Consider the following 22,054-nt stretch of genomic DNA (forward strand, 5'->3'; position numbering starts at 1 on the left):
TGTTTTTCAGGGTCGACATGTTAAAACGGGTCAGTTGGCAGCCATCAAAGTTATGGATGTCACTGAGGTAAGATTGAGTCACACACCTTTTTAAATAAATTGTTAGATGGAAGACAAAGATTCCCCCAACAACATAGAGTATTACTCTGTTTGGAAAATCTGATCACTTGAACAAATTGCTCTCCTGTGGCATTGTGGGTTCATAGGTCCAGTGGACTAGTTGGCCTAAATTGTAGTACACGGTCTCTAAGTAACTAAAAGGCAGTAGCATTTTCTCAAAACACATGCAGTACACACACACATCTGAGTGATGTCATCCTTGGCAACGTAATGGGCCATAATTGGAAACATCTTCTCTAATGGAAAAGAAAAAATTTGAAAAGGGATCATGGAGGTCACATGAATAGGGAGATTGAGGGTTTCGAGTGGAGAAAAGCTTCTCTAGGGTATTAGGCCACATTTGTGCCATTTCTTTTATTTTTAACATGGGGGAGGAAAACAGACCCAGCCAAGTCCCCAGAGGTTGGAAAACAGAAACATCTGCTAGAATGCTGAGCAGATTGTTGGCAAAATTTAGTAGCAAAAAATAGTTCTTGAAATGGTCGCATGAGGATTTACTGTGCAGCTTTAGATGGGAAAGAGGAGAATGTGACCGAGACAAAAAGTAAGTGTACGTGTGCCCATATGTGTGCTTGTAATATAAGCATGAGCCCATATTTAAGTTCTTTAAAAATAGTAATAGATTATAATGAACTAAATCCATTTCATTTAAAGTATTTTTATCTGAAATTTTACTTCATGCTCATGTTTACCTCTAACTTGCCTAATTATGAGTAGGATTCAACATCATATTTCACAGATTCTAGAAAGAGTTCACCAGTAGCATTGGAGATTTGGGATAACTTTAAATCCAGCCATAATTTCCACAAGTCTGGGGTCAGTCAAGGGAGATAATGGCTAACCGATCTCCAGTGTGCTATCCAGAGAGTGAAATCTCCTTCTTTGCCTTGCTCTCTGCTTGGTCTCTGACAACATGGTCATCTTCAGAATGGGTATTTGTCAGTAAGAATTGGAAAACACTGTTGTCCCTGGACCACAAGACAACTGATAGAGCCTTTCATAAATATTTGAAGATGTAACATTTTATGAGGCGACCACTCTCTTTTCTCTGTTAAAGAGAATCATGGATACTTTAAAATGAAAATGTACCGTTGCTTTGTTGAATGGCCAAAAGCTTCTCCTTGACATACTCTGATGTAGACTATTCTGTTGTATTACAGTGATCCTATCTTGGTATACAGCTCAGTGGGACATTGGATGCTTTCCAGTTAAATATTTTTTTAAGATGTTTTTAAAGAGTGGCGAAGGAACCGTAACTTCTTGCTTATTTTATTTTGAATACAGTAGTTGAGCTATTTATGAAGGACCCTCTCTGTGAATGGAATGACCGATACCACCTTCCTACCAAAGTCTCCATTCAGAATGCTGTGCATCTTGCCAGTGCTATGTTGGGAGTGGTGTTACGGGAAAATATGGTCTTTCCATTATTTATTAACACACTTTTTGACTTGTTTACTGGCAGACTTGTAGGTACAATTTTAAATGTAATCTTTTGGAATTTTATGAACTGAGAGTTCACCCTTGCAGTGTCATGCAACCTGTGCTGCTGCCCCTGACACTGCTGTTGTGGCTGGTCAGGATATGCCCTCTTTCACATCTCTAATGGAATCTACATGGGGTTCGCCTTCTCTGTAGGGATCTTCTTCACCTAAGCCTGGCTGTGATTATAAGTGTGCAATATATGATCACTGTAAAAAAAAAAAAAAAAAAAAAAAAAAGTGTAAAGTATAGGAAAATATAAAGAAAAAGTTAAATCCTTATAGTTCTGCCACATTATTATTATTATTATTATTATTATTATTATTATTGAAATGGAGTCTCCCTCTGTCACCCAGGCTGGAGTGCAGTGGTGCGATCTCTGTTCATTGCAACCTCCACCTCCTGGGTTCAAGCAGTTCTCCTGCCTCGGCCTCCATAGTAGCTGGGATTACAGACTCCCACCACCACGTCTAGCTAATTTTTGTGTTTTAGTAAGATGGGGTTTCACCATGTTGGCCAGGCTGGTCTTGAACTCCTGACCTCAAGCAGTCTACCGGCCTCGGCCTCCCAAAGTGCAGGGATTACAGGCGTGAGCCAGCGTCCCCGGCCCTCTGCTACCTTATAATAGCTATTGTTAGTGCTTTGGTGTATATCCTTTCAATCATGTCTCTGTGAACTTAACTATAAAATACGTACTCATATGTGTAATGGATGCTTTTGTATCCCACTTACTGAGTGGGATACAAAAGGTATTTTCTTGCCTGGAAAATCAGGCAATGTTGGACACATGCATGATGTAAGTATTTTTGGGACTCCTTTAAAAGTAATTATTGCAAAACCCATGTATTCAGGTAAAATGAAAACCAGATGGTGAGTCCTCAAATAAGTATTATACAAACCCAATCAACCATTTACCATATTGTCCACTCAGTCATGTTTCTTGTGTGCTGTTTTCATGCAGTGACCTTTGCTATAGCATGGGGCACAGTCGTTGCCCGTAGTAAGTGTTGTTTATGGATAGAGGGCCGTGTATAGCAGTCATCCTGGAAAACATGCCCTTGCCAAGCCTGCATGTCAAAGCTCCTCTGAACTCCTCTTGTGCAGTTGTAGGCATTGGCCTGGCTGGGACCTGGGAGCAAGTGGGGAGCAGGCTGAGTGAGAGAGATTTTGCAGCATGTGCTTCTGGTCCCAACTCCAGCAGGAGGGGCTGTTGGAGCGGGTTCTCTTGATGAGAACAGGACTCTTCATGGTTTTTTACCTCCACTTAGTTTCATCTCAGGAGCAAAAAAGTGCAAATACTTGTTTTTGGGAAAAATCACAGATTTGTTCTGACTCTCTAGGTGAAAGTGAGAGGCAGTTACCAGGCTACTAGTTATTCCTCAGGCCCAGAAGGCAAGAATTGCAGCAGGTGTGGGAAGTTGAATGGTGTGGCTGCGTTTCTCCCGAGCTGTCAGCTGTTGGCAGGCTGAATGAATCTAGCTCTGGAGCTGGCTGCAGACAGTGCAAAGATGGGGGCCTACTTCACTGGCTTTACTTGATTGTGTGAATCTGGAAAACAAGACCAGCTGAGAATTCAGATTTCATCCTGGGGTGAGGTGACAAGGGACTGTGGAGGAAACCAAGGGGCCTGGAAGTAGGGAGGCATTTATATGCAAGAGATGTCAAGTTCTCTTCAAATTTGGTGTGTGAGTACTTTAGCTGTATTAAGAATTGACTATCCTTAGGATTTTGAAAGGCTCTTTTTAAGGAAAGTGTGTCTTTTATCTGATTGGTTTTGGGAAGGGCTTAAGGAACAGATTAAGGATGTGCTCAAAGTGGATGATATTAGGACAGCAGATCTATAATGTGTTTGTTTGTTTTAAATAATGATAGATTCAGAGGATTTGCAGAAAAATGTATAGGGAGGTCTTGTGTACCCTTCATTCAGTTTTCCCATGATAAAATTTCGCATAACTATAATACAGTATTATAGCTTAAGTACACATACAAAACAAAGCATGGCAAATGATTGCTTTTACCAGTGATTCTCAACCTGGCTGGAGTTCATAAACTCTTTGAGTGAGGTGTGTCTCTGAGAACAGAATTTTATTTTGCATTTTAATAGTGTCCCCAAACTTTTTATTATGAAAAAGTTCATACATCCAGAACTGTTGAAAGAATGAACACTCTCAACTCTTCACTTATATTCAATATTTGTTAACATTTTGTTCGTGTGTGTGTGTGTACTGTTGTTGAAAATAATTACAGCTATCACCATGATGCTTCACCTGAAATTACTTGAGCATGCTTGTCTTAAAGACAGTCTACTGCGTATCATAAAATTGCACCTAATGTTCAGTCTACATTCATATATCTTTGTGCCAAGAATGTTTTTGTAACTCTTTTTGAATCATAGTCCAGGTTTATGGATAAGATAACTAAGTGTAGTGCATAAACCTGGACTATGATTTTTAGGCTAGTAAGTTTCTCTTTACCTTCCTGCCTCCGTTTTTATTTTTTCATAACAGAAAATTGACTTTTGTAAGAATTCAGCCAAATTGTTTTGTAAAATATCCTGTATTCTGGATTTGATAGTTTCCTCATGTTACGCTTTAACTTGTTCCTTTCTCTCCTCTATTTCCTGTAAACTGGAATTATGTTGAGAGGTTTGATTAGATGCAGATTAAATATTTTTTGGCAAGAGCACCTCAGTGGTGGTATTGGGTACTTGATATTGCCTCAGGTCAGGGGGTACGTCGTTGTAGGTGAAGCCCACTTCACTCATAGCCTTCCCATTATTAGTGAAGCCAGGTTGGGTCACTGGATTGAAGAGGTGACTGCCCACGTTCTCCACCGTAAGGGTGCATTATTAGTTTTGCGTTTCCTAAATAATCTATCTCCAGGGTGATACTTGGGCACTGTGTGAATATTCTGTTCATGAGTAACCTTTCAGCTAATGGCTTTGGCATTCATTTAATGATTCTTGCTTAGGTTAGTTATTATTGCAAAATGATGATTTTATATTCTTCCTTCTGTATTTATTAGTCAACAACAGTCTATAGAAGAGTTTCCTAACTACCCCTGCCCTTCTCTCTTTGTCTGGATATTGCTGTGGACATGAGTGGTTTTGTTTAATGTGTTTCCATCAGTAACAGCTGTTATTATTACATAATCAAGTTGTACCATATTTGGCAATGAGAGCCTTTGACATGACCCCAGTGGGTCCCCAGTGGAGTCTGCAGCCTTTCGACATGCCCCCGTTAGTTTTTGAGTACCTCTTTGTTTTTCTGGGACAAGTAGATATTTGAAACTCATCTACCAAGACATGGAATCCTCTGCTCTGAGGAGCCTTAATTCTGTTTTGGGAAATGTATTTAGAGACTAACATCTGGATGCTAAGTATACTCATTGCTACTGAGGTATTGCTGCTTCTAGGCCCTTTGAGTAGACAGAGCTAAGAAATACATTTTTCTTTTTCAAAAACCAGAGTTTTTTTCTTAATTTCTTCTATCTTGTATATCTTATATTTGTCTTTTCTCTTACACTGAAAAATACTGAACTTAAAAACAGATTTTTATGTTCAGTGAATATAAAATTATTTCAGTATTACAACAATATTACTACTTAAAATAGACATGGAGGGGAGAAGTTTAATATTTTTCTGAAGTTATTTTGGCCCTTTGCTTTGGATAAATCAAGGACAAACATTTCTTAGGTTAATGCACAGAGAACAGAGGCAAACTTACTATGTGGTGTTTTATGTCAGTTGGGGATGAAACGGTGCTCTTTGGAATGAATGATGTTTGACTACATTTCATCAGCACTGAGTAGCAGAGCTGCATCCAATCCAGTCTTCTGGCCTGTCCAGTGGTCTTTCCAACATTTGGTCCTTTTTCTCAGCCACTCGGGCATAAGATGGTGTTAAACCAGGGGATTCTCAAAATGTAGCTATTGGACCAGCAGCTGCTGCGAGTACTTGAAAACTTGTTAGAAATGCAGCCTCTGGTTCCATCCCAGATTACTGCATCAGAAACTTTGGACTGGAGCCCTCCAAAAAATTCTAATGCGCCTTCAAGTTTGAAACCCCCTGCTTTAATGGAACCTTAGGAAAGAAAGAGCCCACTCCCTCCTGTCTGTGGGTGAAGAACTGCAGCTCAGAGACACTGATCCTTCTTGCTCAGGAGTACATTGCTAGATACTGCAGGAATTAGAACCTGGATCTTTGATTCCCTGCTTACTGTACTTGTGAAAGTATAACCATTTCAAACATCAGGTTTTTAAGTAAGCTCGTTGAGTGAGCTGATTTGATCTGAACTTCAAAGGATAGATGGATCTTGACCACATTTCTCCTTTTTAAAATTTGTTTTTGGCGGATTTGTCAGAGCAGACTTTCTTTTAGTGTTAACACTACAGTGTCTGTGAATGGTAATTCTGTCATATTATTTAGGGGATGGGAAGATGTTGGGCATTATGTCTGCTACCTTCTCGTTGTTAAATACATTAAAATATCACTTTTGCTGAAGACTTTTTAACACTCCCAATACCCTCCTCAGCCACTTGTTCAAATGATCCACTCTCCACCTGCCTTCTTCCACCTGTGGCAATCCTTTTTGCTGTGACTTTCTTCCCTGCAGGCTCCTTCTTCAGCCCCTCTGTGATTACAGCCTGTTTGGTCCTTTGACAACTACCTTTGCCCTATGAACTGTCTTCCTCTGCTGTGTATGTGTGTGTGGGTTTTTTTTTGTGTTTCATTTTTGATTTTTGTTTTTTGAGATAGGCCTCACTCTGTTGCCCAGGCTGGAGGGCAGTGGCACCATCAGGGTTCACTGCAGCCTGGACTTCCTGGGCTCAAGTGATCCTCCTACCTCAGCCTCCTGAGTAGCTGGGACTACAGATGTGTGACACCATGCCCAGCTAATTTTCAAAATTTTTTTGTAGAGACTGAAGTCTTACTGTGTTGCCCAGGCTGGTCTCAAACTCCTAGGTGCAAGCTGTCTTCCTACCTTGGCCGTCCCAAAGTTCAGGACTACTGATGTGAGCCACCGATCCCTGCCGATTCTTCTGCTGTTTTAATTGTTAGCTAGAGAACAGCGGCCACATGTTCATTTTAGATCATATCCTCTTTTGGGATTCTCTTCGCCTTTCTAGGTTCATGACAGCACCCTTTGTTCACATGGGTGGTGCTTAGCTTATATTTGCTCTTTCTGAAGAATGTCCCAAGACAAAAGGCAGTTCTTGTTGTTCTTCTCCTTAAAAAATTAATTATTATTATTATTATTATTATTATTATTATTATTATTATTATTATTTTGAGACAGGATCTTGCTTCATCCCCCAGGCTGGAGTACAGTGGTGTGATCACGTCTCACTGTAGCCTCAGCTTCCCAGGCTCAAGAGATCTTCCCACCTCAGCTTCTCGAGTAGCTAGGACTAACATTTTTTGTAGAGACCTGGTCTCCCTGTGTTTCCCAGGCTGGTCTCAGAGTCCTGGGCTCAAGCTGTCCTCCTGCCTTGGCTTCCCAAAGTGGTGGGATTATAGGCGTGAGGGACCACACCTGGCCAAAAGGCAGTTTTAAAGGAGAATTTCCAACAGTGTTTTGAGCAGTAGCAAAATATATATATAGTGTCCCTTTTAAAAGATTAGAGACAGCCTTTATATTAATATTTATGTGCTACTATATTTTACTCATACATTTACTCATTTGTAGGCTAGTTTTAAATATTAAAAAGGAATAGAGAAAAGTATATTCACTCTTACTGAAAATATGACTAAGCACTAATTGCTTTGTTCAGATGTAATTTTGGTTCATTGGATTGGAAATGGCAAATGTAAACCATGGTTTGTAGGTTTTTTGTTTTTGTTTTTAATGCTGTTCATGGAGTTGCACTAATTCATTTATTTAAACAAGTACTGAACAGTTAGTCTTAAAAACACTGTTCTCTCTGGAGTGGAATAGAAAGATTAATTATGCTTTAGGAGTAACTATTCTTGATTTCTTGGTAAATTAAAACTTGCTGTGAAAGGATGATCTTTGTAATTATTAATGAGCATTCTTCAAGCAGATTGAACATCCACAGTTTCTTAGTTTAATTTCATCATTTTATGAACCAAAGGCATTTTTTCTAAGTAAAATAAATGGTTGAGTAAAAAAATCACCCAACACATTTTATATAATCTAAATTGCTGTTTTTTTTTAAAAATGGATACTGTCCTTTCACCATCCCATCTCCTTTCCCCAGCTGCTGCTGCTGCTTTCTTCTTTCTTTATTCCTTTCAGCTTTGGGCTATACATGCAAGGTTTTGTTTTTTGTCTTGACACTTCCATTCTTGCTTCCGTTCCCAGTAAATGTATTGAAAAGAATGTCGTGTTGGAGGTCCCCAAGACCATCCTCAATTTCGATTCCAGCACATAGGTGTACTCTCCGCTGTGATTTACAGCACAATGATAGGATCCAGAGCAAATTCAGCAAGAGAACAGGCACGTGGAAGGAAGTCTGAAGGGATTCAGGCACAGACTTCCCAGAGTCCTATCCCAGTGCAGTTACACAGGCCCTGCTTAATTCCTCTGGCAGAGCTGTAATGGCACATATGAAATATTGTCTACCAAGGAATCTTGCTAGATACTCAATGCCTTGCATTTTTATTTGGGGATGGTAGTACAAGCAGCCTGTGCCTAGCATGCACCCAAAATTTCAGACTTCCAAAAGAAAATAGGTATATGGCGTAAACCACATTCTAGGTACTGCAAGCCACTCTTAGCCAGTTCAGGGAGTGGTGGAAACCCTACCCAGATCAAAATCCCAGATGCCAGGCGAAGGCCAACCTTGCAAGCTGCCCTTTTTAGGGATGGCGTCAGGCCTCAGGACTAAACAGACCCCTCTCCTGAGTGCTGCGTTGATATATCACCTGCCTCTTCAGGATCTCTACTTGGATGTGGATAACCTAAACTCGACATGTCTCATGTGAGTTCCTGTTCTCCCCCATAAGCTTGCTCCATTTGGAGCCTTGTCTTTTCTCAGTTGGTGGCAACTCCACCCTCCTCATGCTCAGGCCCAAAAGCTTTTGCATCCTGGGTGGATTGCTTGCTTTCTGTCTTGTACCACTTGGCTCATCTGTCAGGAACTCCTATTGGTTCTGCCTTCAGACAGTGTCATTTGTGTTAGAATAATCTTGAGAGATAGTGGGTGTGGGTAGATTGACTACAGGTTAGTAACTACTAGTTAGTATTTTTGAAATCATAAAAAGTTTTAATGAGTCTGATGGTCCTCATAGTCTGTGAGAGTCTGTGAGAACAAACACACACAAATCTGACCCTTCTCACCACAGCCTCTATGCTGCCACCCTTGGCCGCGCCTCTGGTTTTGGCTGCCACCGTCTGTTGCTTAGATTTCTATCGTAGCCCCTGTCACGAGCCTGCTGCCTCCATGGTGGTTTTCCAGCCACTTCTCACTGTAGCAGCTGAGTGAAGCTTGGAAAACAAAGTCAGAATAGAGTATTTCAGAGGCTGCTTACTTAGCTCAGAGTAAAAGCCCGGGTTCTTACAGTGGCTGACACGACAGGGCCCTACTTGATTGGCCTCCCAGCCCTCCTCTCCTCCTCCTACACAGTCACTCCAAGCACACAGGCCTGTTCACTGTTTCTCCACCCTGCTCGCCTGATCCTGCCAAGAGACCTGTCCCTTACTGTTTGTTCCCTGTGCCTGGAATGCCACTCCCTCACAGCCGCCCAGCTCACTGCCCGTACCTTCTTCATGCCTTGACACAGCACATGACCTCTTCCTACTCCTAAAGCTCTTGCCCGGTTCTGTGTCACCATATCTAACTGTCTTATTTATTCTACTTAATGTGTTTCACTGCCTCCACCATGCCACTAACTGCCTATCCCCCAAGAATATAAGCTTCATACATAGTGACAAGGATCTTTGTCTGTTTTTTGTTTTTGAGTTGGAGTTTCCCTCTTGTCACCCAGGCTGGCGTGCAATGGCATGATCTTGGCTCACTGCAACCTCTGCCTCCTGGGTTCAAGTGATTCTTCAGCCTCAGCCTCCCGAGTAGCTGGGACTACAGGCGTCCACCCCCATGCCCGGTTAATTTTTGTATTTTTAGTAGAGACGGGGTTTCACCATGTTGGCCAGGCTGGTCTTGAACTGCTGACCTCAGGTGATCCGCTCACCTCAGCCTCCCAAAGTGCAGGGATTACAGGCGTGAGCCACTGTGCCTGGCCAGTTCTTTTAGTGATGTTTCATCCCATGTGCAAATTCAGTGCCTAGCATATAGCAGGCATTTAGTAAATACTGTTGAATAAACAGTGCTTCCCCTTCTTTTTATATGTAAACCCCCAAAACTCAAGTAAGTACCTATACTTGGTTGATGGTGTGTGTGTGTGTGTGTGTCTGTGTGTGTCTGTGTGCACAGGCCATGAAACTATTTGATGATTACACAGTTTAGATTGTCTTTTAATTATATAGTGACATGTCCTTTGAGATGTGGTAAAATGGTGAAGCAATACAATTGGAAAGAGGTTTTAGATAACCTACGTCCATTCCTTTGAAACACTTAAAATGGTGAAATCTCTTAAAAGGATCTTTTTAGCACCCCTGCCCTTTTTGTTTTTGCCTTCTGAATTTAGTTCCAATAACTGCTTTCCAGTTTACATTCTCTTCATAGGACTGGGGTATAAATTCTAGCCTAAACTAACCTGTCCATATGATAAAGCTTTCTGGAATTGCTTGTTTTATTAGTCTGTCAGCGTCTCATGAAAATCTATAGTAGCAACATACACAGGATCTTAAACATTTATATGACAGTGGAATCATTTTTAGAATAAAAGCTCTAATTGAGAAACGAACCCCCCCCCCCCATTCACTCCCATTAGCATAATACCCTGACAGAAGGAAAGACATTTTTGGTGAGAAATTTTTATCTCCTGGGTTATTCTGACTTTTGTACTAACCTTATAGAAAAGAGAGTTGACTTCTGTGGGTCTGATCTAAAATGGGATTAGGGAGCCAGCTAGTATCAGATGGGCTGGGTTTTTATTTTTAGCATCCGAACTTGCCACATTGTAGCACACTGTTAATCTGTAAATGGTCTCAGCATTGCAGGAAGCCAGGCTCTCTGCTCCAAGGGCAGAAAATCCCCTTAGAAAGCTGCCTTCTGGTGAATGAGCAGCCCATGAGAGTACAGCCCCTCTGTTCTGTTGTTCCACGTTAGCCTGCAACATCTGTGCCACAGGTCAGACTATCTCCCTTGATTTTTAACTCTGTGCACTAACAGGGAACCCAGATTATATTTTGGCTGTGATCCTGTTCCCGAGCTTGCATTTTGTTTTGCAGTTTGTTTTAATTGCAAAACAATTGTCCATTGAACCTTGGGCATTATATGTAGTTCACTATGTATCAGAGGTTTTAGGTGATGTTTAGAACAATGAAAATGATTTCATGGTGGGGTGAAAGAATTTTATTTCTGACTCCTCTCCCTAGTACTTTCAGGTGCTGATTGGTCTCCAAGTCTGAGTGCAAATTCTGCCTAGATGGAAACCTGCCTCTGAAAAGGGACTGCCATTATCTGTTGGTTATCTGATGGTTATCATGATGTCCTTGGGGCTCTGAAGTCCCCAACGTGTCCAGGGGGCTTTTCTCTGAGCACGGGAACCTTGTGCCAGTTTTCTTTTACCCGTGTTTCTTTTATGTCTATACATTCCCGACACTTTTTTTCTCTCGCTAATGTACCTGTGCTGTAGCAGCATGGCTGACAGGTCTTGGAAAACCAGTTCTCGAGGGTAGCTGTATTTACTTGCCTTTGTCTATATGAGCACTGAGTTCAGGAGAAGTGTCTTCCTATGTAAAACCCTCAGTAGCTTTTAAATTTTTATATTTTGGGCTGGGCGCGGTGGCTCACGCCTATAATCCCAGCACCTTGGGAAGCCGAGGTGGGTGGATCACGAGGTCAGCCTGGCCAACGTGGTGAAACCCCGTCTCTACTAAAGATACAAAAATTAGCCAGGTGTGATGGCTCATGCCTGTAATCCCAGCTACTCAGGAGGCTGAGGCAGGAGAATTGCTTGAACCTGGGAGGCAGAGCTTGCAGTGAGCTGAAATTGTGCTGCTGCACTCCAGCCCGGGCGACAGGGTGAGACTCCGTCTCAAAACAAAACAAAACAAAAATACACACACACACACACACACACATGTATATGTGTGTATATATGTATATATGTATGTATACACATACACCTTTTTATTGAAGTGAAGCATGCATACAGAAAAGTACACAAATTATAAACTCAGTAAATTTCCAAAAACTGTACATAACCCTTCAAGGGACCAGCACCTAGATCAAGAAACAGAACTTTGCCACTTCTGGGGTACCCAGGAGTGCCCTCATAGGCCCCTTGCAGTCACTAACTGTACCATGCAAGGGTTACACTGTCCTGACTTCTGTCAGCACATATTACTTTGGCCTGTGTCTGTTCTTGATACAAATGGAACCGAGTGATACTCTATGTCTGGCTTCTTTCCATTAGCATTGTGTTTGTGAGGTCCACCCATATGGCTGCTTATAGGGAGAGCTCATTTATTCTCATGCTTTTAGTATTCTGTGGTGTCCCACTAACTTCCAAGTGAATATATCCCTGCCGTTGATGTAATACTTGTTATGTGGCAGGTGCTGAATTGAATTGCTGCAGAGATAGAAAGGAATTTACCTAGTCTAGGAAATTCTGTGATGGATAAGAGATGCTGGGATGCAGGTTATAGGGAAAATATTCACGTCTGTATTTCTCATAGTTTGGGCATGGTTAAATATCTGCTTCTTTTCTGACTTCAAATTGTATTATCTTAACTGCAAGAGTCCTGAGAAAGAGTAGATGATGTTGCTGGCGTGTGATGACTTGGGAACTTTACTTTCTGCTATCTTTGTTGGCTTACAGAGCTTTCCCCACTATTACAGGTCTTCTGCAAAGAATTTGTGTGGTACTTCTTGAGATTCTTGTCTGGCCTGTGTCTCACTGCTGCTTCCTTCTCACCCTGTTTCTGAGGCTGTCTGCTTTCCTACCGACTTTGCTGCACTTGCAGCGTGTCCTCCCCCTGCTCCCTTAGGGTGGTATAGGTTTGGGGTGGATTAAAGATAGGGAGACAAAGCCAAATAAATAAAATTCCAAGCAAGCCTACGTTCTTGCCCCACCCCACCCACCATACCCTGCTCCTGTCCCCACCTTGTCTCTTACAGATGAGGAAGAAAGAAATCACTTCATTTCTACTCATTCTTGATTTTAATGAGAAGGATGTTTTAAAAGTAAGGTCTTCGATATGACATTTTGTCATACCTAGGAGAGCAACAATAACAGCAGTAACTGCTGGGTTGAGGTAATCTGTAGTTAGGTGGTATTTCCTGGTGATGAGTCATCTTCCCCCCAGGCCCCCTGGGGATCTTTCTTTTGTGAATGAGTGAGGGAAGGTGTTTATACAAGAAAAGAGTGAATGCCTTCATTTCAGCTGTTTCACTTTTTTTTTTCTTTTTGGGACAGAATCTCGCTCTGTTGCCCAGGCTGGAGTGCAGTGGCACGATCTTGGCTCACTGCAAGCTCCGTGTCCCAGGTTCAAGCAATTCTGCCTCAGCCTCCCTAGCAGCTGGGACTACAGGCACGCGCCACCACGCCTGGCTAATTTTCGTATTTTGTTTTTTTGTTTTTTAGTAGAGACAAGGTTTCATCGTATTGGCCAGGATGGTGTCGAACTCCTGACCTCGTGATCCGCCCGCCTTGGCCTCCCAAACTGCTGGGATTGCAGGCATGAGCCACTGTGCCCTGCCTCAGCTGTTTCACTTTTTTTTTTTTTTTTTTTTGAGATGGAGTCTCGCTCTGTCGCCCGCCCGGGGTTGGAGTGCAGTGACTGGATCTTAGCTCACTGCAAGCTCCGCCTCCCGGGTTCACGCCATTCTCCTGCCTCAGCCTCCCAAGCAGCTGGGACTACAGGTGCCCGCCACCTCGCCCGGCTAGTTTTTTGTATTTTTTAGTAGAGACGGGGTTTCACCGTGTTAGCCAGGATGGTCTCGATCTCCTGACCTCGTGATCCGCCTGTCTCGGCCTCCCAAAGTGCTGGGATTACAGGCTTGAGCCACCGCGCCCGGCCTCCTTTTTCACTTTTAATGTGCCGGGTGAACTTGCTTTTGTTCACTTACTGAAGATGCTGGATTTTTCTCCCCCTGAAGCTAGAACTGAAGAAGACTCCCTGGTTATTTTTTCCTCCTTAAGTTGTTTAGAAAGCAGAAGAAAACTGTTTATTTAGAAAGTGACTGTGCAGATGTTTTTGTTCAAAAGGGAAAGGAGGAAGAAGGCCGTTGAGATAGAAGAGATTAAAATTTGGAACTACGGTTAAAGCAACACATCTCCCTGGGCCTGGCTGGCCCTGGTGATTCTGTCCGTTGAGATAGAAGAGATTAAAATTTGGAACTACAGTTAAAGCAGCACATCTCCCTGGGCCTGGCTGGCCCTGGTGATTCTGTGTGGTTGGGCACATGTGGAGTAGTGTTGGCTCATAGCCTCTGCAGCCTTTTTTGGGTCTGTCTTTTACCCTTCTTTTTTTTCTTTTCTTTTTTTCCAAGACCAGGGTCTCACTCTCGTCACCCAGGCTAGAGTGCAGTGGTGTGATCACAGCTCACTGCAGCCTGGAACTCCTGGACACAAACAGTTCTCCTACTTCAGCCTCTTGAGTAGCTGGGGCTACAGGTGTGTGCCACCACATCTGGCTAATTTTTTATTTTTAAATTTTTTTAGAGATAGGGTCCCCCTATGTTGCCCAGGGTAGTCTCAAACTCCTGGGCTCAAGGGCTCACATAGTCCTCCTGCCTCGGCTTCCCTGAGTGCTAAGATTATAGGCATGAGCCACTGTTCCCGGACATCTCACCCGTATTTTAGCCCAACATGGCACTCCTGTATCATGATTTGAGGAACCGACTACCTTCACAGAAAGTGCTTTATAATGACATCATAGTTAATAGGGTGGGGTGGGGGATGTTAGGGTAAATGCCATTTCTGTCTCATCAGTCTCTACACTGATGGTAACCCATATGATCGAAGGTGCTTTTCTGTATTAGTCCTTTCTCACATTGTTATAAATACCTGAGATTGGGTAATTTATAAAGAGGTTTAATTGACTCATGGTTCTGCAGGATGTGCAGGAAATATAGTGGCTTCTGCTTTTGGAGAGTCCCTAGGAAGCTTTCAGTCATGTCGGAAGGCAAAGGGGAGCAGGCATCTTACATGGTAGAAGCAGGAGTGAGAGAGAGAGGGAGAGGGGGAGAGAGGGAGGGGGAGGGGGAGAGAGGGAGGGGGAGGGGGAGAGAGGGAGGGGGAGGGGGAGAGGGGGAGGGGGAGAGGGGGAGAGGGGGAGGGGGAGAGGGGGAGAGGGAGGGGGAGAGAGGGAGGGGGAGGGAGGGAGGGAAGGAAGGAAGGAAGGAAGGAGTGCTATCCACACTTTTTAAACAACCAGATCTCTTTAAATGACCAGATCTCATGAGAACTCACTGTCACAAGGACAGTATCAAGAGGGATGGTGCTAAACCATTCATGAGAAACCCACTCTGTGATCTAGTTACCTCCAGCAGGCCCTACCTCCAACATTGGGGATTACAATTTGACCTGAGATTTGGGCCAGGAAACATATCCAAACTGTATCACCAAAGATACTTCTTCACAGTAAAGCCCAACAACGGAAGTTTTCTTCAGGATAAGCCCGTTGCTTTACAAATGACCATCAGTTCTGGTTTTTTCCTTGTTTTTATTTTATCCATTAGGAGGATGGGGAGAAGAATGCCCATGGCTCCTTACTTTGCTGGCAGAGCAGAATAACTGAAGATGAGGGCTCTGTGATGTGGGTGCTGCCTTTGTGCAGCTTGTGCCCAGGGTCCTACACAGAGGAACTGCTAGTTTTGTGCAAGTGAGAGACCCTGCGTCTTCCTTATAGCCACATAGCCCATGGCTGTGGCTGCTCCTGGCTCTAACACAGCAGAATTCATAGATGCATGCTGCTTCAAGTGAGTTCATGCTGGGTGGTGAATGTTTTCCTAACTTTTTGCTTTATGGTAGTTTAAAAGTTCAAGGCTTTTTTGGCCCTTTGACTTTACTGGTTACTTCTGCTTATCAGGATGGTAAGAAAATTAAAATGTATTCCCCCTGTTACACCACCCCCCAATTTAGTATACCTACAGTGGTGAATTTTATGATTTGTAAATTACAGCTCAGTGAAACTGCTGGAACAAAAAATTTAAGTGACTTTTAAAATCGTATTTCTTAATTTTTACTTTCTATGAAATATAATTATTCCAGGAATAAAATATAGAGAAGTAAAAAGATGAAAAAAAATTACACTCATAATTACATCACCTTGGCTTAACTCCTGTTAAAACATTAATGTATATTTTTTTAGTTTCATTTTTTGTGTGTGTGTATGTAGATAAAGTTATTTTTTAAATGATGGAAAGGCTTTTTTCTCTAACAGTAAAATAATGTACTCATCTAGATAACTGGAAAGTGGAAAAATATTTTCTTATAGTCTCTCCCCCCGACGTTCTGGTGTATTTCCAGTGTTTGCGGAGTAAAGCTATTTCTTATTGCTGCCATTCACTCAAGGAAAGCCCCCCAGTCAAACGTGTTTATCTGTGTGGCTGCATTTAGTTTAAAAATGAGTTTGTATTTATTTATTTATTTTAGAAAGATTTCTCCTGAATAATTCAGATGGTGAATTCCTTAATCTTGTTTAGTCTCAACTACATACTTCGTGCAACTTTTTTCTAGTCACCACTTCATGGTACACTTCTACAACTTTGAGCTTGTAAATAGTGTGTATATATGTTATTTTCATGTAGTGATTTTTTTTTCCTGTTCATACACTTTGGACAATGTGGCTTTTAGATTGTAAATTACTGAAGAATAGGCCACTGTAAATAACTTCATAATACTGTCTGTCTGAACAGACAAGCACTTTTTATTCTTAGTGTTTTTTTTGTTGTTGGCTTAAAAGATCTTGAAAGGTGGTTGCTAATCACCACCATACATATGGTGGTTTAATCAATATATTTTCCCTGAGAGATGCTTCTTAAATGATATTTGTCATTGTCTTTATTATTTTAACTCATCTGAATATAAATAAAACTGAAGTTAGGGAAAGGAAGCAGCATATTACTTAGAAAAGGCCTGATGACTTTTTAAAACTTAAGTACTATTTGAAACCTCTCAATAAATTGCTTGTTTTTGATAACTTGACTCAAGCCTTCCATCAGTTGCTTAAGCCCCAGTACTTGTTTATTATATCATCGTCAGCATCTGTTGCTTTGTTTGTTTGGGAGGAAGATGGCTGGCTGCTGAGCCTGTCTCAAAGCTGGACTGTGACATCGTGTCTGTGGTTGATGGACACAGCCGTGCAATTGCTGTGTGTGCTTGGCAGCACCATCTTCAAAAACATCTGGTCTAAAGATGTAGTTCTCTTCTCCTGCAATTGTATGTAAATTATTTAGTGCATAATGGGATAATGCCAAGTATACTTACTTGACATGAACACATAAATGATTTAAAAGCCCAACATGATTTTCTGTGCCGACCCAAAGAGTTCAGTGAATTGGAAGATTCATTGTCTAATTGGGTGTGTGCGTGTATCACTTAGTTTGGTGCCAGTACATCACATGCCATGGATATGCTAATTTTCTTCATTTTAAGTGAAGGAAAAGGCTGGTGTGGTATAATAGGTAGCAAAAGCAAGAGGGAAGCCTTTGACTAAACCATCAGGGTGAATTTGGTTTGAATCAAATCTTTCAAGGATTGCTGTGTCTAAGATACATTCCTCAGCATCTCCTGTACATGTTTTTAAGGGATGTTTAGAGAAGATTCCATAGTACTACTGTGGGTTTTTTAAAATACAGGTAATTGCTGTGCATGTTTTAATGATATTTATGTTATATGAATATATGTATTTAATTATATTTGCATCATATATTATGCATTTGTATGTTATAATTGATTTGTACCCATAATTAATATATAAGCAACCTCATTAGCCTTTTGCATTGGACTTGGTGAGAGGCTTCTTTAGATTGGCTCTTATTTTTATAATATCTGAAAAAATTCTCAATACCATTTAAAAGAACAGAGGTCCCCAGGATTTGTTACTTATTACATCCCTCAGGTTTTATGATTTTCTTTCCCCCCAAGTGGTTAAAGATGTCTTCAGTGAAACTTACCAGCGAAGGATCTTAGCTCTGAATAGCAAGCCCTAAATTAACCCATTATTTACTGTGGGCTCTCAAGAGGCTATCTTTTTTTCCTTTTCGTTTTGAGGTTTTCTTTTTAAAGGTCTAAGCCTTAGAGAACCTTAAGTTTTAAATTCATTCTTTCCCCCATTCTGTGTCTATTTTTAGTTAGAAAAACTGATAAACCCAATTAATTCTGCAAGCATAGGTTACAGTCTTCTGTGCCAGTTTTTGGCCCAAGTCTTACTATTCAGTAGAAACACTAGCTGTTGAATGTGCTCAAGTCTATAAGCATCCATGCACAAGACAGTGCCTTATGCACACTGCTGATTGATTCCAGTGTGAGGCTGCCAATTTATACTGAGCCTGGCAGGAAATGAGGGCATTTTCTTGATTTCTTTTAACAGACTTGTTTTGTTTTATTAAGTTTAGTTAGTCTAGGCTCAAGAATGTGAAAGTAGGGCCGGGCGAGGTAGCTCACGCCTGTAATCCCAGCACTTTGGGAGGCCGAGGTGGGTGGATCACGAGGTCAAGAGATCGAGGCCATCCTGGCCAACATGGTGAAACCCCGTCTCTACAAAAATACAAAAATTAGCCGGGCGTGGTGGCGTATGCCAGTAGTCCCAGCTACTCGGGAGGCTGAGGCAGGAGAATCACTTGAACCTAGGAGGCAGAGGTTGCAGTGAGCCGAGATTGCACCACTGCATTCCAGCGTGGCAACAGAGCGAGACTCTGTCTGAGAGAAAAAAAAAAAAGAGAATGTGAACGTAATTTTGCTGGCCCGTGGGTTCCCTGGCTTCATTCTGTGTAGTGTCATTCCCTGTCTGATTCCTTTTATCCTGGCTCTACCCAGGTTTCTTGGCTCCTCCTTGGCAGCTGCCCAAGTACACCTGGAATGATCTTTCCTCACCCTCCCAGGTGTTGATTCCCCTTCTCTCTGCATTTCCTTGTCCCTGTGCTCTGCCTGCCTCTGTGTCTGCATTGGCCCATGTTGTCTCTTTGATGAGTCATCTATCTCCTTGTCCTGTCCCTTCTCGCTCTTTCCAGTGCCCCACATGGTGTTTACTATGAAGTGGGCCCACAGTTCATGCTTACTGAATGAATTTATACCAGTGGATGGGGTACTTGTTAAAATCTGCCAAGGAAAGTGGCATGGCAACTTCTTCACCTTCATCTTTTGGGTAACAGCAGATGGTAAATTTGGTAGTTGGTATTGTTGGTTGGAGCTGGATAAGTTGAGCAGGTTCCAACATGGTAATATCCTTTGTGCTTGTGAATTTGGGTTGGTAAATGGCCCTTCAGGGTCTTCAGTGCTGACATTTATTTGTGTAATTTTAACTGATTTAAGTTTTTTTCTCTATCTCTGTAAGTCAGTACACACTCTTGGAGGAGAAGGTAGGTACCTATCACTTGAGAGACTTTGTATGTGTTTTCATGACAACAATACGTTTACTTTTTCTTTTGTGCAGAAATTTAGTTCCTCCATTACATTCAAGATAGGTGTGTGGTAGTTTATGGTCCTCCTTTATTCTGACAACTACATTCTTTTTCCTGTGCACACGCTTTTTTCCCCCCGCACCGTGAGAGTTCTAGTTTTAAAATAATTGCTTCAGGTTAGCCAGACTGACTGAGGGGACTCCATGCAGACTTTGCATGTGTTTTGCTTCATAGCCATTCAGAGTACAGGGAGATGATGATCACAAGACAGGGAGGACTGTGTTGTTCTTTAGGGAGTGATGTTGTTTGAATCTTCGCAGATGGAGGGCATCTGCAGTGTCTGGAGGCCTTCTTTTCATGTCTTTGGTCCAGCCGCTCCTGCAGCCTCCAGTCCACCTCTTCACATCATGCGTATGTGTCCCTGTGTACTTGCAGATAGATGGAGTAAAGATTAAGGAACACAATGGCAAGTTAATGAACTGTTTTAAGACCAAAATGACTTACTACAGCTTTATGAAATGTGTGGGTAGTAGACTGCCTTAAAGTTCTGTATAAAATGATTAATAGCAAAGAAAAAAATTTGCTAATAACTTACAGTATCTTTCTGGTGATTGTTTTTAAAAATGTGCATCTTTGCTGTAAATAATTGCCATACAGTGTGCTTATGGTGCTGGATGGGGTGGTGGGATGCTCGGGGACGCTACTGAAGTAAAAGAAGTAAGTGCGAGATAAAATAGCACCAACTTGTCTTCTAAATTTGAGGAAACTTTGTTTGCCTATTTAAATTGGATTACATTAATCCTGTATTATTGACTTCCACTATGAAGTTAGAGGTTTATTTAATGGAAAACACTTTTTTCCCTGTATATAATAAAATTTATATTTTCAACAATAATCTTTTAAAATTACATTCAAGAGAAAAATTATTTTCTGATAAAATACGAATAGTACTCAATGTTAGTAGTAATATGTATTGTGTTCAGAGCATGTCTCAGAGCAAAAACATTGAAAAGGGAGCTGTAGCCGGGACCTGCAGCAGTGTGAGTGCCGGTGGTGGTCACTCTCCTAGCGCCCTGGGGCGCAGTTGAGCAGTGCCAGTCTCAGCAGTTGTTCATATTATTTCCAGTTGAATCACGTATTGAAGATCATTGGTTGTCTTCTCCCTCAGTCTTTTTGGTATTTTTGAATTTTTGGCATCTTTTCACATTTTTCCAAGAGAAGCACTTGAAGTTTGTCATTATCTTGTATGAACAGAGGTAGTCACGTACATAGTTAGGACATACATTGCTGACTGTTGTTCAGAAGAGAGGATATGGGACACATTTTTATGAGTTTCTGTGGTGGTGGAGTATAAAGCATTCAACAGGATTTTCCTCATAAGGATCACTTACATAGTGGACTAGAACTGAATACACTGGTTTGGTTCAGAGCAGAACTTCTCCTTGGGTTTAGTTAAGGTCAGTTTGAGTAACTAGTATAGTGCAGATGGTAGCCCTGTAGAGTCAGATTTCCTCAGAGCTTGGTCAAGTGTAGTAGTTTTTCCATTGGGACTGTGAAACTTTTGATTTTGTGTTTCTCTCATTGTCTCCCATTAGATGGTTTGATATGTTTCTAAGAAGTAGAGAAAATTGAGAGGGAGAGACTTCAAATTATTTTCCTAGTTGGGATTGAAAAGTAGGGAGGTGATGTTTAATTACTGAAGGCTTGATGACAGGTGCCACCCTGTAGTTTTCTTCCACACCACAGTGTTAGGAAATGATTCACACAGGTGAGAAGCTGTGAGAAGCATTGAGTGACCTCCAGATACATGCTGTCACATTTTCTGCAGAGAATGTTAAGATGCAGTATGACATTGCCAAATGTATGCTTGTACCTGAATTTTGTCACCTAAATGTTTTTAAATGAAGGATGTCTATTAGGAATTAAAATACCTTGATTCTATTTTCTATTTTACCCAAGTCTGTGACACTTATTCATGGTCTTCTTTGAGTAACTTCTGTGGAAAGCATCTTTGAATTCTTAGAGGTAAGGGAATGGTTCCTCATATGTGGTTCCCATGAGGCTCTTCCAGAAACTTCTCCAGGGATGTGAGCTGTGATACAGAGCTCACTCCCTTGTATTTGAAGTGGAAACTGCCATTTCATAAGAAAGACAGGATCCCTTTCCAGATTCGCAAATTATCCACAACGAAGAGAATTACTTGAAAGTAACAAAATGGTAGTGCACACACATTGAAACTAAGGCTTTTTTCCTTGTTACCGTGTTGGCGGATTATAGCAAATTTTCCATTTTCCAGGGAGCATCAAGAGCCAGGGTGATTTTGGTTTAATATCATGACATTTGATAGATAGCTTTCCAAGGAAAGATTTCACTGCTTTTCTCCAGGTGATCATTGTTTTTATTTTTTCTTCCTTTTTTCTACTCAAGTACTGTGGTGATTCATGAATCATATGAGAATAATACATAAGCAGGAGTTGGGGTAGCTTAAGAAGCAATAGTGGAGGAGACAGGAAGAATGAGGGAAAAGGGTAAGGTAAACCATGAAACATATCAGAAATTGGTGCTTTGCTTCTAATGTCCTCAAGGTCAGAGTTAGAAAGTCACCGAGCTGTGTGAATACTAGCCATTGACCCCGCCCTCTGAAGTCCTTGCTTCTCCAAGTACGGTCTGTGGAATAGTTACTAGCTTCATTTTGACAGCCAGTACTTGGATTCACACATAAATCAATAAGTTGTTTATAGCAATTGAGGTCAAACAAAAATTATTGAAATGATCAGATCAAAAGTAAATTGATTTC

General features: G+C 41.6%; 1 protein-coding gene across 34 annotated transcripts in view; it reads left to right on the top strand.

Moving 5' to 3' along the window:
- MAP4K4 (mitogen-activated protein kinase kinase kinase kinase 4) overlaps positions 1-22,054 on the top strand; it is a 197,489-nt gene that overhangs the window by 93,569 nt on the left and 81,866 nt on the right. For all 34 annotated transcript variants that reach the window (XM_030920650.1, XM_030920643.1, XM_030920647.1 and 31 more), the window contains exon 3: positions 11-67. In XM_030920650.1, coding sequence (XP_030776510.1) covers positions 53-67 — 15 coding nt within the window. In that variant the 5' untranslated portion in view covers positions 11-52. The remainder of the gene's footprint in view (positions 1-10; positions 68-22,054) is intronic.

This window comes from Rhinopithecus roxellana, chromosome 17, assembly GCF_007565055.1.
Source record: "Rhinopithecus roxellana isolate Shanxi Qingling chromosome 17, ASM756505v1, whole genome shotgun sequence".
Classification (NCBI taxonomy): domain Eukaryota; kingdom Metazoa; phylum Chordata; class Mammalia; order Primates; family Cercopithecidae; genus Rhinopithecus; species Rhinopithecus roxellana.